At 46.6% G+C, this 16812-nt stretch overlaps 1 protein-coding gene across 5 annotated transcripts in view; it reads right to left on the reverse strand.

Moving 5' to 3' along the window:
• CLIP2 (CAP-Gly domain containing linker protein 2) overlaps positions 1-16812 on the reverse strand; it is a 94979-nt gene that overhangs the window by 38265 nt on the left and 39902 nt on the right. For 4 of the 5 annotated variants that reach the window (XR_010030252.1, XM_063174017.1, XM_063174019.1 and 1 more), the window contains exon 3: positions 5377-5909. Coding sequence is in view for 4 of the 5 variants with exons in the window: in XM_063174017.1 (XP_063030087.1) it covers positions 5377-5909 (533 nt within the window). In the remaining variant the exon portion in view is untranslated. Of the gene's footprint in view, positions 1-5376; positions 5910-11582; positions 11706-16812 lie in introns of those variants that run through there. The other variant, XM_063174018.1, reaches the window with a different exon arrangement.

A 16812-nucleotide genomic window follows, 5' to 3' on the forward strand; every position in this document is an offset into this window, starting at 1 on the left:
CTCCCTGTGTGATGCTACAGGAATTTTTATAGTTTCTTTTCATCCAACCACTGATCTTTGTGCCTACCCATCCCCACAGCACAAGTCAGCATTGCACAGCAATGAGTCTGACAGCAGTGCTGATGCAAGACATTTCTGTGCATTTATCTGTCAGGCACCAGAGAGAAAATAATATCCTAGGGAGGTGGTGTAAGAGGAAAGCCTGGAATTACAGCATCTCCTCCTGGGGCTGGCTCCAATGCCAAGTCTGCCCCTGTTATTAACACAGTTTGTTCCACCACACTCCACTCACAGCTCCCATTTAACTACAGATACTGCACAAGCAGACAAGGGCCAGGCAGTGGCTCAGCCCAAATGAATGGTTAGGAGGCTGTGCACAAAGAGCCTCTAAGGGTTAATGTGGCAGCAGGGCAGGGCAGTTGCCTTGGGCTATTTATTTCCCTCTTTGTTTCACTGCAGAGAAACAGGATGGTATAGGTTAGAAAGGACCTTAAAGTTCATCTTGTTCCACCCCTGCCATGGGCAGGGACACCTTCCACTGTCCCAGGTTGCTCCAAGCCCTGTCCAGCCTTGCCCTGAACATTTCCAGGGATGGGGCAACCACAGCTTCCCTGGACAGCCTGGGCCAGGGTCTCACCACCCACACCAGGAAGAATATTTCCTAATATCAAAGCCAACCCTACTCTGTCTGAAGCCATTCCCCCTTATCCTGACACTACACACTCCTGCAAAAAGCCTCTTTCCAGCAGCAATCCCATACAGTGAGCAAAGAGCCCTGAACAGGAGCCCCAGATGTTTTCTTATCTCCTGAATCCTGCAAACAGCTGGAACACTGCCCTTCCCATTGCCTGTCACAAACTTCCACAGGGACAGGGATCCATCATCCCACACTGCCATTCTGCTGCACTCCCTAGCCATGACACAGCAACGCTGGAGCTCTAAGCAGGCACTGGAACACTGAGAATCCTGCCTTGGTACAACTACAGAATGGGATCCTTCCTCCTTTTCTGCCTGGTTAGCAGTAAGGGAATATGCCTGGTGATTGGCTGAGAAAGGAGCATTGCTGCACCTGTAGGGCTTCACAAGCTGGGAGAGCTTAACCAGGAGAACAAAAAGCAGGAATCCTTCCTTCATGTAAAAAAAAGTGTATTTTATGATTGTCCTTTCACAAATATTAAAATGAATGTTATATGTGTTATGTTAGAAAGTGATGCTGTATTAATTTTCTTAAGTAGTGTGTTAAATATAGTTTTAGGTTATAACATGAGGTTAAAATAGAAACTATGCTATGTAAGATACTTTTTTTAACAGAAGACTTGCACCGAGGTAGCAGCCACAGGACACCTAAATCTTTCAGAGAAAAAGAATTTATTGCTCCCTTATCAAGTTCTTCCTGCCTTGCTCAGCCATGAAGACTCTGTCAGGATTCAGAGGGAGAAGCTGACACTGACCAGACAGAATCCTGTGTTTGAATGGAATTTATGCATCATGTATAAGATGTATGAATATGCAACAGGCTGTTGATTTTAAGGGTTAATCCTCTGTTAACGTGGGTCCTTTTTCGGGCTGTTTTGCCCAGGAATAGGTACCCAGACTGTCCATAACTCTTTATTTTTATTGTCTCATATTGTCCTAATCCTAATTATGCAAATTTTTATTACTCTAATTAAATTACTATTCTTATAGCCATTTTATTACTATTAAACTTCTAAAATTTTAAAACCAAGTGATTGGTGTTTTTTCACACTTCATGCCACCTTGAACGCCTTTCCAGCAGCAAGGCTTCAGTCTCAGGCACTGAAACAGCTCAGGGATTTTGGCAGCAGAGCAGTGAGCTGTCTCTGCCCAAGGAGAAGGGCTTAGGCTGCAATTCTCCTGCCCAGGGAGCTTCTCAGGAAATTATTTCTCACTCAGGAGGTTCAATTTCTCACTCAGGAGGTTCAATGCTTTCTGCAGCCCCAGGCTGGCTGAGCAGGGCTGTGGCAGGGACAGGTGGGGGGGTGAACACTGAAGAAAGAACCTAATTTGTTTATTCATGAGTGCTTCCCATCATTTGCCAGCAGCTTCACCACACTGCAGGCAAAAGCAGTTTGCAGCAGACAGACAAGATGATTAAAACCCCACGCCCAGGGGAAGGCCAGGATCCATTTCAGCAGCCCAGGCTCCACACAGCCCTGTCCAGGCTCAGCTGCCTCACTGACTCTCCCTGTAAATGTTGCTGTCCCAGCATTTGCACTGGCTTTGAAGCCCTGCAAGTTCCAGCAAAATCACAAACCTGGCATCCATCCAGAAGGTATCTGGGCAATACCCCTCAGCAACTGAACCAGCCACTGGCCCTTAAACAGCCTTACTTATCACTCCATTTCAATGCTGAACTGCACAATTCCAGTTAGGAAGTACAAGCATGGCTGAAGGGCAGAATACCTATTCTAAGAAGAATCTTTTAATTTAAATTATTTTTTATTTAGGCTGACATATAATAAAACCACCTACTTCCCCCACTCCTTCAGAGTAATGACATCTAAAGGGGAATGATTTCAGCTGCTAAGAAGGCCTCTCCACAAAGAATGCAAAATACATTTTCTTAGGCAAAAAACCAAGCAGAAATTCCTCCCAGGCAGAAAATGCTCCACTGCTCTGTTTCCAGCCCTTCCTTCCCTGCAGAAAGGCAAAAAGCCAACCTCACATTAACAGAACTTCAGCAATTATCCCACTTCAGGAAGCTCAGCTGTCACTAAAGCAAAGGTTAATTGTCCCACATTTATTTGCCAGACTTCAAGAGATGAGTTCTATAACATTAGGGTGGATTTTTCATCTCTTTAATGCAATTTTTACATCTCTGGGAAAAAGTCTGAGTGCCAAAGGCAAATATTATCTAACTCTTCTAATGGAAAGCTTCTAATGGAAAGCTGAAAGTCACTGCTGGAGAGTCAGAGAGGGTCTTGGAACAAAGTAACTGAATAGCAAAAATGTCTTCAAGCTATAATGGACTTTAATGAAGTTGAAGAAAGGCACCATCAGGAAATAGCCTGACTGCAGAGAGCCAGGTGTCCATCTGGCTGACCTGGAAGGGTCCCCTGCAACCTTGTGCTCCATCACAAGCACTCACTGAAAACACATTCTCCCTTTGAAAAGCCTTTGGTGGATTCCATACATCTAAAAGCCACTCTCAGATATAAATACACTCTTTCAGAAAAGGAAACACTAGGAGTAATAAAGACAGCTAAAACTGTACCCATCCATAGAGGATGAGCAAAGATTGGCTCAAGGAATTTGAGGCAAGTCAGGTTAATTCAGAATTATTGTTTATGTATTCCAATACTCAACATGATTAACTGACTCCTCCCATAAGTAAAATAAAAGCTGCCAAGCCAAGCAGATGTGAATGAACCATAACAGCAAATTATTTCTTCCTGTTATTATCTGTTCTTTTCCTGGATCTCTATGGCTGTGTGCAAACAATTCCTCAGATTTCTGTATGCTGAGCATTCCTGCTAGAACCAGAGACAGACTAAGCTTATTCCAGGCTCACTCTTTTGTAGCTATTTATTACACTAACAAGTCACAGCACAAACTTTATCTAGTAACATCTGAGGGGGATAAATTAGCAGGCAGGGAGGGCAGGCTTTTAAGGATGCACCCTCATTTTAAAAAAATTGAAAACCCAAACCATTCCCAAAACACAACTCAACAGAAGCCCAAGGGGAGAGATGCTCCCAGGTTGTATCCTGTGGCTATGCCAAAATTCACTCTGGGTGGGCTCCACTGAGGTGAGCAGTGTTCAGGGAACAGGTCCTGTCTCAGAGAACTTATGGTCAGGAGAAGAAAGGGGTAAAACAAGTCTGGAGAACATCATTCCATTGCTTGCCTGCTTCAGAAAGAACAGAGCCAGGTCTACCGTAGATTTTATAGTTTGCAGTGTGCCTTCTATGGCTGCTGCTTGTAAAATCATAAGTTCTCACCTGAACACTCTCCCCACGAGGTAAAGGAGAAAATGGGAGCAAAAAAACTCATTAAAAGAGGGCAGATCCTCAGGTTCACTTTCCCCCATGTGTGGCTGCTGCACCACACCCAACCTAAATTTCCCACCTAAGTCATACACCTACACTACTCTCTACAATCTACCTCGCACCCTAGTGGATTCTAGCATATTCTGGAATTTAGGGAACTTTCTTCATGAATGAGGGTCAAAGTCTGTCACAGACACATTTTATGAAAAATCCTTTTGTTAGGATTTTTTCTCCTGAGAAGTTGAGAGGCCTCAGGAACAAAATATAAACATTGATTATGTGCTGCTGTGGAATACAACAAGTGGATCTGTGATTGGTCTCATGTGGTTGTTTCTAATTAATGGCCAATCACAGTCCAGCTGTGTCTCTCTCTGGTCAGTCACAGGATTTTGTTATCATTCCTTTCTATTCTGCTCAAGCCTTCTGATGAAATCCTTTCTTCTATTCTTTTAGTATAGTTTTAATATAATATATATATATAATAAAATAATAAATCAGCCTTCTGAAACACGGAGTCAGATCCTCATCTCTTCCCTCTTCCTGGTGCCCCTGTGAACACCACCACAAAGTCAGTGCTCCCCTGGGGGTCAGAGCACCCTAGAGCAGACAGGGAAACATACCCAGTGCCCTGGGTTTCCACAATTGGTCAAAAAACTTTTAAAGTGAGTAGTAAAATTGAGGACTGCTGTAAAATTCTTGGTGAGCTGATGCCCTGTGTTTCCCCACCAATACCCCCCAGCCTGTCGGTTTCTCAGCTGTTTAGGTGGCCTGGAAAGGCCCGGGGTGGCCTTGGACAGCCCACACTTCAAAGGACGAGAAGAGACTTCTGATCTTTTCTCAGTCTCCGTGTTTATTAATTGTTTATCTAAAAGATTTTCTCTTGGCCCGACAGAGGTCTGCACAGCAGCCAGCCATGAGCACACTGAGAACCCCCGGGGCGGTCACTTATCTTTATACTCGAAGTTACGTATACAATATTTATCATTTTTCCCCAATACCTTTTGCCCTTATTAACCAGTGCACTTTTAGTAATAACCAATCCCAAAGTGCCAACATCACCACAGAAGATGGAGGCCAAGAAGAAGAAGAAGGACAGGACACGCCCCAATTCCTCCATCTTACTTCTTTAGACCCCCCTGTACAGAAACCTTAAACCCCGTGTTTCACTCTAACTAACTTATCCCTTCACCATTCACCCCAGTGAAATCCCCCCATCCTCATACAGGGGTCATCTCCCGTGCAGGATCAAAGTCCAGCCACCAGACACTTCTGGCAACATTCCAGGACTCCCGAGCCCCCCAAGGGTGGTCTCGGTCACTCTGCACCTCAGTCCTGAGGTGCTGAGATCCCACACCAGCCAACTCACCAGCACACGGTCCCCGAGGCGCAGATCCTTCTCCCCCTTTTTCACCGAGCCGCTGTCCGACAGGTTGGACCCGGACTCGTTGCCCGTTTTCATGGCGCTGTTGAGGACGCTCTCCCTCAGCGGGATCACGCGCGTGGACAGGGGCGGCGTGGCCGTCCCCGAGTGCAGGGACAAGTTCTGAGCCGTCAGGGAGTCCACGGAGGGCGCGTCGCTGCCCTCGGCCACCGGCTGCCGCGTCAGCTTGGACGGTCGCGTGAAGATGCCCTGCAGCGGCTGGCACTCGAAGTAGCGCACTCCTCCCACGGAGCCGTCATTCTTACCCACAGGGTCATCCAGAACAACCCCTGCCCACTGGCCCGGAGCAAACTGCGTTTCCCCGAGGTACTGGATCACTCCTGGCTTCACTCCGTTCACCCAGACGCGTTCGCCCACCACGAAGTCTCCCAGGAAATCATCGCCCACCTCGGCAACCTTTGAAGCCGACTTCTCGGTGCTGGCGGTGGATGTGGTGCCCTGCTTGTGTAAAGGGGAGCCTGTGGATCAAGGAAAAGAGATTTTGGTACAAGGAGAAGTCCTAGAAGGAAGCCAAAACACCAGGAAAAGGCATTTACGGAAAGAAAACATCTGTTACAACAACTTAGATTGTAGGTGTACGCCCTGTGAGGATTAAACCTGAGTGATGCCATTACTTACACACCTTCTTCAGTGTAAATCTGCACAGATATTCCATCTGCTGCCCAGTTTCTGCCGGTCTCACACAGAATACAAAGAAATGACCCCATGTCTTCATCCCCTTTACAGTACCTCAGCCCCCTCACAGCCCCAGGGTGTGGATAAGCTCAGAAGCACAGGAGTGGTGGTACATGCTTAAGGACCAAAGGGAGCCCAATGAACTGCTGCTTTGCAGGAAGAAGCCAAGGTCATCCTTTTACTCCAAAAAATAAATCAAAATAAATATATTAAAAAAAAAAAAAGTGTGAGGCACTGATGTTTCAGTACTTGGCACTATGAGAACCTCATAGTGTGTCCCACTAACTGCTCCTGTGGGACCACAGAGTGGCCTCCACAAATTCCCCATTTTTCCCAGCTCCTGCTGTGCCCTTTGCTGGAGCAAATGCAGCAGCAAGCAGACACCTGGGGTGTGTTCAATATAAACAGCATCTCTCTAAACAGGAAGCATCTATAAACCTTCATGCACAGCCCTGCAGGGTCACACAATGTGCATGGAACTCAATAAACTGGTAATAATGAGTGCCCTTTTTCCAGCACCAGCCTTCCAGCAATCCTCTGCTGCCTGGGGAAGGAGAAGTGCAGGTGATGCTGGTATGCAGTGTTCTGCTCACACTCTCCAGCAGAATCTTGACAAGCCAAACTCTCCATAATACAAAAGGGGACCCTTAAATACATGGCAGGTGCCTGAATGGGAACAGAGTCAACCCAAGCAAATGAGACTGCAGTGACCCAACTCTTGCTGACCCCATTGTCAAACCCTCCTATCACAAACTTTGGGCTTTCAGCCTGGGCCCCAGGCAACAAATGACAAGGACATGAGAACTTCATTAAAACTCTCTGAGGGTTAAAGGGGGAGTGTGAGTAAAGCCCTAGAAGAAACCACAACAGAAAGTGAGGAAATAAGTTTGTAAAATAAGATCCAGTAAGTCACATACCATGGACCTTCAGCCATCCTCAGCTCCCAACAGCCCTGAGGTTCCAGGTGTGGTTCTCCCACACAGCTGGCATAGGGGGTGTTTGCAGGAGGCTTGGTCCCACATATCCTGTGCTCAGTGAAACCTCCCTGGACTCTTCAGCCCAACTTTCAACTGAAGTTTCTGGGTGCCACCAAACAGAAAACTCTAAAGCACAGCCAGGAGAAAATTTTTATTTGCTACCAGAGAAGGCTGGCAGAGGACACCCTTCGCAGCTGCAGAGACAAACCAAACTTGAGTGCATATGTGTAATGAACTGTGAAACTTGTTCAGCCTCAGCCATCACTGTGGCTCAGTCCACAACACTTCTACAGCTCTTCCACAAGTAATGGGCCTGACAGATCAGGCTCAGCTCCTAGAAAGAATGAAAAACATAAAAGCTCTCAAAGCAAGATACTTGAAAGCTTGGCTAGAGGTCTAGGAAAGAGGAAAGAAAAGAGCACCAGGGCAATAGCATGAAGAACTTAGTTCCTGCTAAATCATGTGTGTTGTGAGGGATCAATTTTGACACTTGGGTTCTTATTGGACTCCAGAGTCAACACTTGACAAATTTCTATGGCCACCAGTCTGGGGGCCCTGGAAGCAGCACTTCTGCTTGGTCTGAACCTTGTCTGGACAAGAAGAGAGCAGCAGTTAAGGGGTGATTGTACAAACTCCTCTCACAAACAGAACTATCTCCAACAGCTCACTGGGCTCAGTGGGCTGGGGCTGGAACAGCTCTTGAGAAGATCAGCCAAAAGGGACATCACACATGGGGAATGTTCAGGAAAATCCCATTATGGGCACAGGAAGGACAGTAAACAGTGTCCCCAGCTGTGTGAATACTTTTCCCAGCTGAAAATGTTGGTGGCAACAGAGACCATGGAGCTCCCAGCAGAGCTCCCCGGGAGAGCCTCCTCCTGGATTCTGGACCCTGCCTTGGAAGTTTCCTCAACCTCATGTGTTCATCAAGAAGTTTTGGGGGCTTTTGGGCAAGTTTCTGGCATTTAAGCTTGTGCCACTCTCAGTTTTGTAGGACAGTACACCAAGATGAGCTCCATCAGATGGACAGAATTACATCCAAGAACCAGTTTCACCTTAAAAAAAATTAAACCCAAAGACTGTAAGGGTGCTTAGAGCTTTTGATCTTTACAAAAGACTTTAATAAAAAGAAGTGTGAAGGAAATAGGGCTCCATCCATCTGAACTATAAAAACAATCATAGGCAGAAAATAAGGCCACTATTGTGATTTCAATGCTTAATAACACAAGATAGTAAAGCAGTCAGCTTAGCAAGTTACATTTTAAGAAGCTTCAAGTTAAATAACCAAAGCTGGCTACAGGGGTTTATCACCAGCAAGGTCTGCGATGGGTACAAGAATAAATTAAATTAGAAATGCAACTTACACCTGGGTTTTGTGCTTGGCAGAGCACCCTAACACACAAAGATTGTGCCACTGACATGTCTGTGCACACATACCCACCATGCCAAGGACAGCCAAACTCAACCTCCTGTACGGGGAACTATGAGCACATAAAATCTGGGGGGCTCTGCTACTCTACTGAGAAGAGATCAAAACTGTTTTTCTTGACTTACTGAGTATGAATTTCAGCACAGCTCTTGATTTCAGGTGTTAGCTAATGGTCAAGGTACAGGTCACATTTGACTCTCACAAGCACCTCTGCAATGTGGCCGGGATAAGCAAACCCTTCAGCTGCAAAGCTCAAGCAAAGAAAGGCAGGAAGGCTGCCCAAGGCTGAACAAACAATGCAGCAGGATTTAAAATCGCATTTAGACTCACTGTATTTCACTGCAAGAGCAAACACCTTCAAAACTGACTCGGACCAGCAAAAAAAATAAAGAACAGTTCATTGGATTCCTGGTGCAACACTGTCCTCCCCCAAAAGCCAAAATTTTAGTGGAACTTTACACACTCTTGTTCATTTTAGGTGCCTGTCTGATAAGCAGGTATGCTGAACTACAGTAATTACATCTCAAGGAAACAATCTCATCCCAGGCTCCTGAGCAGTGCAGGCAGAAACATCATTATTCCTGAGCATGAGGTGAATTATTCAAAAGCACAGGATGTAAATAAGGAACTGCCTGAAGGTTCACCTTGTTTATTATGGCCACAGTGTAGAAACTTGTGTTTTTCATGGCTTTCATTACCCACATATGAAATAATAACCACAGAGCAGCTAATGGGCTTTGGTGCAGGAGGTTTTCAGGGAAACCAAGAGCAACCATGATCAAGCTGAATTCTTTTCTCTTGGCTTTTACAAACCCACCAGCTAGATGGCAGACAGCATCCCAAGTAGTCCAAGCAGACTAAGCTCTGATCCTCCCAGGTAGGTATCTGGTCACCAGCCTTTCAGAAGGCAAATGGAGCAATGAGTAACTTGACTTCAATCCCATGAGTACCTTAGGAAAGCCCAAAAGTGAGAGCAGCTGGTGGCACTGCTCCCAGAGAGCTGACATTGGCACTGCCACTGTCCTGGTACCTCTTACAGCTGAAGGGAAACCCACCCAAGAGGATTGCCATGAAAGAGTCCTGAGATTTTCCAGCCTAAAAAGGAGTTGGTCTATTGGTCTGTGTCACTTGGATTTGCTGTTCTGAAGAAGAAAAGCCTTCCTGTTCTAGGCAGACTCCCCAGAGAAATGCCAACAAGTTCCAAAAAATTCGCTAAGAAAAAAGTTCTAAGAAACAGCAAACCAAGGGTACAGATCTCAGGTATGAAATAGAGAAGAGTTGCACAAGAGAAACCCACCCAACAGAACAAACTGGGTTCTTTCTACTCCAGCCCTGGTAGTTCCTGCTGATGCCAACCAAGAAGCCACAGGAGCTCTCTGAAGGTCACTACTGGGCTCCAGCTCAGCAGCTCACCTGGAAGCCAGAGATGGGGAAGGCTCTTCCTGCTCCAAGAGGATCTCCCTGTGCTGCTCTGTCCAGAGCAGACCTCACCTGCTAGCCAGGACCTCCCCAGCAGCAGCTGCCCTCCTCCTCTCACTGGGACCAGGCTCCAAGACACAACAAGCAGGATCTCCTCCACTCAGGCTTTCCAGCTTTACAGCCCCATTGTGTTCATTAGCTGGCTCATTCTTTTCAGATTAAGTGGGTTTCCTGTAGGTCACAGCTTCCAGGGCTGAGCAACAATATGTAAATCAGTCACACATAGCATCCACTGCATGCACACCTTATCCAGCTCCAAATCTCTGCTTTCCCTTTCACATCAGCCACCACTGTGGCAAACCTGGTGCTTAGAGCTCTTCCTGCATCCCACCAGTTTTAGGGACCCACACTGACAGGGCACCAGTACTTCAGGAGCCAAATTCCCACCAGCCAAGAGCTGGAGAGGTTAAAAGTTTAACTGAAGTCTCAGCCTGTTCTCAGGGCTCTTGTTACCGTGTCAATGAAAGCCATGTGTCCAAAATCCCTTGAAGCACAAGGGCTTCTGCAAAAAGGGCATGGATTCTTCCAGCTCTTGGAAACTGCTGTAGGAAGGAGTGAACAGAAGCTTTGTACAGTACAGAAGCAAGAACCCCCCCTCAGGAAAGCCCTGGAAACTGAAGTGGGAGGAAGAGAGCACAGGAGTAGCAGGAATCCTTTCCCTGCAGGATCCCTGGAATCTCAGCCTCGTGCTGTGTTTCAGTCACATCCACTGAACCCATCCATCCCCTCACTCCCTGCACATCCTTTAACCTCCCACAGCACTCCAGTTGCTCATTTCTTCACACCAGGCAACTGAAACAAAGGGGAGAGGAAACTTGTATGTAAAGGGGAGGAGGGAGAGGAAGGGGAGAGCAGTTCAGTGTGAGAGGCAGTGCTCAGGGAGTGCTGCCCATGGATTTCCTACTCCCTGCAGAACCCTTTTGTGGCCTGGCTGCTCCCAAGACACATGCCAGGCACCACAACTGCCAAAGGGCTCAGAAATGCAACAGCCTGTTGTGTTGCCATGGGAATCAGGAGACAAGCAGTTAATTGATGAAATGGAGGCACACTAGATTTAAAAGAAAGAGGAAAGAAAAAACTGCAACAAAAAACCCCAAAAACTCAACCAAAAAACCCCACAAAACCACACGCTCAAAAAAAAAAAAAAAAAAAAAAAAACCCCAAAAAAAACCAAAAAAAAAAAACCACAACAAAACAACAACAACAAAAAACTAAAACCACAACCAAGGAAAAGAAAGAAGAGAGATTCCAGAGTAGTGTCTCATGTCAGGAAGGAGGGAGAAATAAGCACAAACATTATGTTCACAGAAGAACTTTACAGTGCTCCTAAAAGAGGTCTTTTTTTCTTTTGTATTTTAATTTTCAGAGGTTTTTACCTTCAAACATCACAAGACATGCAGCACAGAGCTGCCCACTCAATCCCAGCTGTGTTCCCTCTCCATGGTAAATCAATAAACTTCTCATCCACCACCCAGCACCAAAAGTGCCCCAGCCTGGCAGAGCTGCCACTGGCACCAGACTGAAGACATTTCACCCTCCTGTCACTGTCCCCTGCTCTAGATGCCACTGACCTGGGATGGGGCAGCAAGTTGTGCAGTCTGTCAGCATCTCAAAGTGCAGCCTTGCAACCAGACTGGTCAAAAAAAAAAAACCTTTTGGTACCAGCTCTGCTCCTCCCAGCCCGGGCAGGGCTTCAGGACAGTCCTGAGACCAGGGGACTGTAATGCCCATTTGAAGCCAAGATTTTGTCACTTGGAAAACCCTACTGCTGGCCACAGGGGTGCCAGCTCAAAGGAATAAGGGCTGGTTTTACTGCCACAGAGATTATTCAAGAGCCTTGGAGCACTGGAACAGCTTGGCTCACTGCTCAGATGATGAGGTGGGGATGACAGTCAGACACTGTCCCTGCTCAGAGCACCAAAGATCTGTGGTGGATGATAATACCCCATCCAACAGCCCACCACCTGTGGAAACCCAGAGCACACAAGGGATATTTTTCTGTCGGCTCTGGGGTGCCCTGACCCCCAGGGGAGCACTGACTTTGACCCTCATTCATGGAGAAAATTTCCCAGACTTCAAAAAAAAAATAGAATCCACAAAAGTGTGAAATAGATTACAGAGAGCAGTGTAGGTGTATCAAGTGCTGAGAAATTGAGGTTTTGGGATTTTTAGTATGGTGTGCATGGAAGCAAGATGGAGGGCACAGGGTGTCATCCTGGGTTTCTTCTTCATGCTCCTTCTTCCTTCTTCTCCATGGGTTTGGGTGGCATTTTGTAATTGGGCAGAAAAGCCCCCATTGCAGCTCATTGGGATCAGTTATTGGGTTAAAAGGGAAAATAATCTAGGTGTCAGTTCTTAATTGGATAGTTTAGTCTTAAAAGACCTTGTAACAAGAGATTGTTGGCCATTTTGTGCCTTCTAATGGAAAGCTGCCAAACTCACAGTAGTGAGACTGTTTTACTGATAAGAAATAATAAACACCTGAGTGCAAACATAAACTACTGTCTCAAGTGCCTTCAATGCAGGCCCAGAGAAACCACAACTGGAACCCCCACAACCACCCTCCACTGTGGGCTGGAGGACAGCCTGGTTTTGTCCCTACAGCCACAAAGCTCTCAGTTCCTGGTGCAGTGGGTTTTACTCACCCTTTACACTGCAGTTACTGTGAGCTTCTCTGGCTCTGCAGTTCCATTTCATCTGCAAGCACAACTCTGCAGAACTTCACTGAGGGAGAACAGAGCTCATCAGAGCTCCCCCTTGCAGGAGGACAGTGCAGAGCTCTGCTCCCCACCACCTACAGCAGCTTGGCTGCTGGGCAAGAGAGGAGGATGCACAACTGCTGCACCTCCAGTGCAGGGGTCAGGGATTCTCCCCTTGGCAGCAGCAGCAGCAGCCACACAGGCACAGATTCCTGTGGGAGAAGGGCTGGTGCCTGCTGCCTCCACAGCTCTCACTGATGGTGAGCCCTTGCCACAAGGAATTTCTAGGTTACCACATGGGGATTTGAGCTTCTCAAAGCAACCTGGATTACATAAACATGATGCTGTTGGCAGTCAGGTGAAAGCCAGCCCACTGCCACATGGAAATTCAAATTATGGAGCACAGCAAGGAAGCAGCTGTTTTCTGCAGGATTTATCACAGCCCTTTCACACTGCAGGGTGAGGCAGAAACAGAGAGGGAAGAGGTACCTGTAAGAAAAAGCAGCACTGTGCAGACAATAGCCAACTGCCTGGCAGCACACTGTGGGAGGAAGGAGCCCCAGAGATTTATGGCTGACTGGAAACAAGAGCTGAAAGCTCTGCAAGTTCAAAGCTGAAAGGTTGGGGCCAAGATCTGGCACAGAGGCAAGCTCTGCATCTGGCACCCTGGAAATCTATTGCCCTGCTGCTCCCAGGAATAACCCCAATGGATATTAAAATCTGATACAACTTCAGCATCCCTGTGTTCAGCTTCTCTGAAGGGAGGAGGCACATCCAGAAATAAAACTGCAATGAGGAGGAAGAGAGTAAGAATGAGCATTATGAATGAGAAGCAAGACCCAGTAAGGAGCACTGCAGAGATGTCTTGCACTGAATGGAAGGAGATGCCCATTGAGACAAATATTTGCCTCCCAAGAGGCAGCTGGGAGGGCAGTGAGCCTGACACAGACACCCCTAACAAAGGCTTTCTTATAAAGTCTCATTCAAGATGCTGACTGGTATAAAATCTGCCCTGCCCCTGGCAGGAGGCACATTCCTGGTGCCTGCTAGAGATGGAGGAGGTGGGGAGTTACCAGCTATGCTAGATCAAATCCACTGAATTCTGAAAAGAAACAAACAGCAAAGCTATATATTTATGTGTGAGGATTTAAAGTTGTTTTTTTTTTTTTAAATAAACAACAGTATTCAACAAAATACGCAAAGCAGATTGGTTTTGGCAGTACAAGGGAGGCCAGTGACTAGTAGAAAATGCACAAGGTTTCTTTCACTGAGGGATAATTACCTTGCAGCATATGGCTGGATCTATTAATCTCAAAATTGCAGTCTTAATTTTTACATAATTATTATTTTTAAAACCATATCCTTTCAACATTCACTTTTCAACACTCTAGCTTAACATTTTTCAGCCTTAAAACAGGGTCTATATATCACACGTCTGAAGAAGCACCCTGTTTTCACCAGAAACAATGAAAACAAGAATCCCACAACTTTAACAGCTTTGCAAGTTTAACAAAGACTGGAGCACCCATATCTTCTTCCTCAGCATGTGCCACCCCTCATCTCTAGAAATAACATACAAAACTAGAATTTAATATGCAAAACTAGAATTTAATGAACACCGGTTAGTATGTTAAAGTAACCCAGGGTGTATTACAAAATAATATTCTCCATTCTTCCTTAAACAATAAAATCACTCCAACTAGAGAATATTCCACATAGAAGCATTACTCACTTTATTCACCATAACTTGTTCTGACAAGAAAATACATTTTTCTATTCAGCAAGCCCTTAGCTCTAAAGCCTCGCTCAGTTTTGTCCCAGTAGCCCCACAGCCAAACTGGGTTTCCTCCCACTGACCACTGCAAGCAATGAAAGACTTAGGGGCAGAAAGGAGAATCAGAAAGCAGCCCAGGGTAACCTCTGAGAACAAAAACAGGAGCAGGGGAGGGGATACTCACAGGAAAGGCTCCTGCCATGCACAGGGAGCCTCCTTCCAGGGAATGCCCAGCTCACACTCACCCTCAGCTGCAGTCTCACAATGTGTTCACTTCTCCACACAAAACTAGCACAAGGCTGATTTCTTGGAGTCTTTTCTTTTCAAAGAAGCATGGAGAAGGTCGAGGAGGAGCTCAGCCTGAACCCCCATGCCCACAAAGCCCAGCACACACACGTGCACAGCTGTCTGCTGTTCTTTGGCTGTGGGAATCTGCAAGGCACAAGTGTGGCTTGGGGCTGCTGTGATGGAAGTGAGGACAGCTGCTCTCACTGAGCTGATCCAATGACAGAAAGAAAGAAAAGGAGGCAGACACAGGTCTTTAATAAGACATTTATAAACCATTTCCCAGGCAGAACACTGGCACTAGCACAGAGGGAGAGCAGCAGTCTTGGGACTGTTCTGAACTGGAGAAATTTTTCTTGAGCACCAAACACTGTAAAGAGCAGCCAAGTAAAGCATAGTGCTTTCCCCCCACCAGAAGAACTAATTGAGCATCAGGGGTTTGATATTTCACAGCCTTTTTACATATTGGAATTTTTCTCAAGCATCATTCCCACACAAAACCCACTTGGATGGACCCTGGGAGCATTCCTGCAGCACCAACTGAGAGGAGCAGCCAAGCAGGGCATTGCTCAAGCAGGTGCACACAGAATGACACTGCCTTAGTCATTCAGGAATGATAGCATTAGCTCAGTCCCAATCAAAGGGAGAAGAGAAGGCACCAAAAAAAGAGCCTGGCTTCGGCTGGATGCCAATTATTACTTTCTGATCAGACTGGAGCCAGTTTAGGGGATCCCTGTACTGGGAACAAGATGCAGGAGGAGTTGCTGTGTGTGCCTAACTCAGGGTATTCACTCACAGGGCATAACCTGAGTAGCCAAGCACAAGCAGATTCACTGTACCTCTAACAATCCATGGGAAAGAAAAGCTAAATGCCAGGAGAGAGTCTAGTTTGACTCCAGCTTTGGCACACGCTGCCTGTGAGCACAGGACTCACTCCAGCCATGGAACAAGCATTTTAACCTCTGGTATATCCTCAGAGTGCTCAGGGATTCACTCCAGCCATGGAACAAGCATTTTAACCTCTGGAATATGCTCAGAGTGCTCAGTGACCTGGCTACCCCAGCCAGGTCAGATTAGCTCCAGAGCAGAGCAGGATTTTCCCTGGTGTGACAGGTGAGGAGCTGTGCCACTCACACCTGTGCTCCCACTGCATTCCCCCAGCTCAGGCTCAAAGCATCCTTTATTTGGCACATTTTTGCAGCACCTCAGGCAGGGAGTGCTCTGCTGGCTCCAGGCAATCTCCCCTGATAAGGGCCAGACCTGTAGAAATACAGCACAGCACTAAGATTTTCCTCACTCCCCTTCTCCTGACAGATAACCACTTCTCATTTCTACCTGCTGAATCTCAGAAATATTTCTTTGGTACAGCCACAAGCTTTTCTCTGACTTTCTGATTTTACTTTGCTCTGCTTCCCTCTGGCAGGAGTTGGGATAATCTTCACAGCTCTTTACAAGAGCTGCCAGCCTGCAGCCACATTTCCTCGGGCCCTGTCTGCAGCTACTCTTGAGGGGAGGAGCAGAAAAGCTTAACACCTGACATATAAGAGTGAGGGATGATGCTTTTTTAGCTCCTTTTCTCTATGCTGGTTTTCAGTGTTACCAGCTATGCTGAGAAACAGCAGAGTTTGAGCCACTGGGATGGCACCAGCAGACAGACAAGCACATTCTTTCTCCCTTGGATGGAGGTTTTTTCCCCTCCCCAGTAGAAACACGACATCAGTACAATTACACCATCTCTTTGAGTCATCCCCCTGAAACAGGGAGATTCCTGCAGCACCCCAGAATCCCAGAGGAACTGCAGCAGAGGTAAAAATGACCACTGCCAAGCAAACTTGGGCACAATCCTGGGGCTGCAGTGTGCTAAAGACAGCTTTGATTCATCACTCCTTCAGCCTTTATTCCTGCAGCCATACATCCATGCACAGAGCAGGCTGCCCAGCACACAAAGGGCTGATTGTACACAGCTCCACACAGTGCAGGGTGTGCTGGGCTGGCTTGGCTTTGCCTAATCTAATAAAAAGGATATTTGAGAGCAGATTAACA

The sequence above is a fragment of the Melospiza melodia genome, chromosome 21, assembly GCF_035770615.1.
Source record: "Melospiza melodia melodia isolate bMelMel2 chromosome 21, bMelMel2.pri, whole genome shotgun sequence".
Lineage (NCBI taxonomy): Eukaryota > Metazoa > Chordata > Aves > Passeriformes > Passerellidae > Melospiza > Melospiza melodia.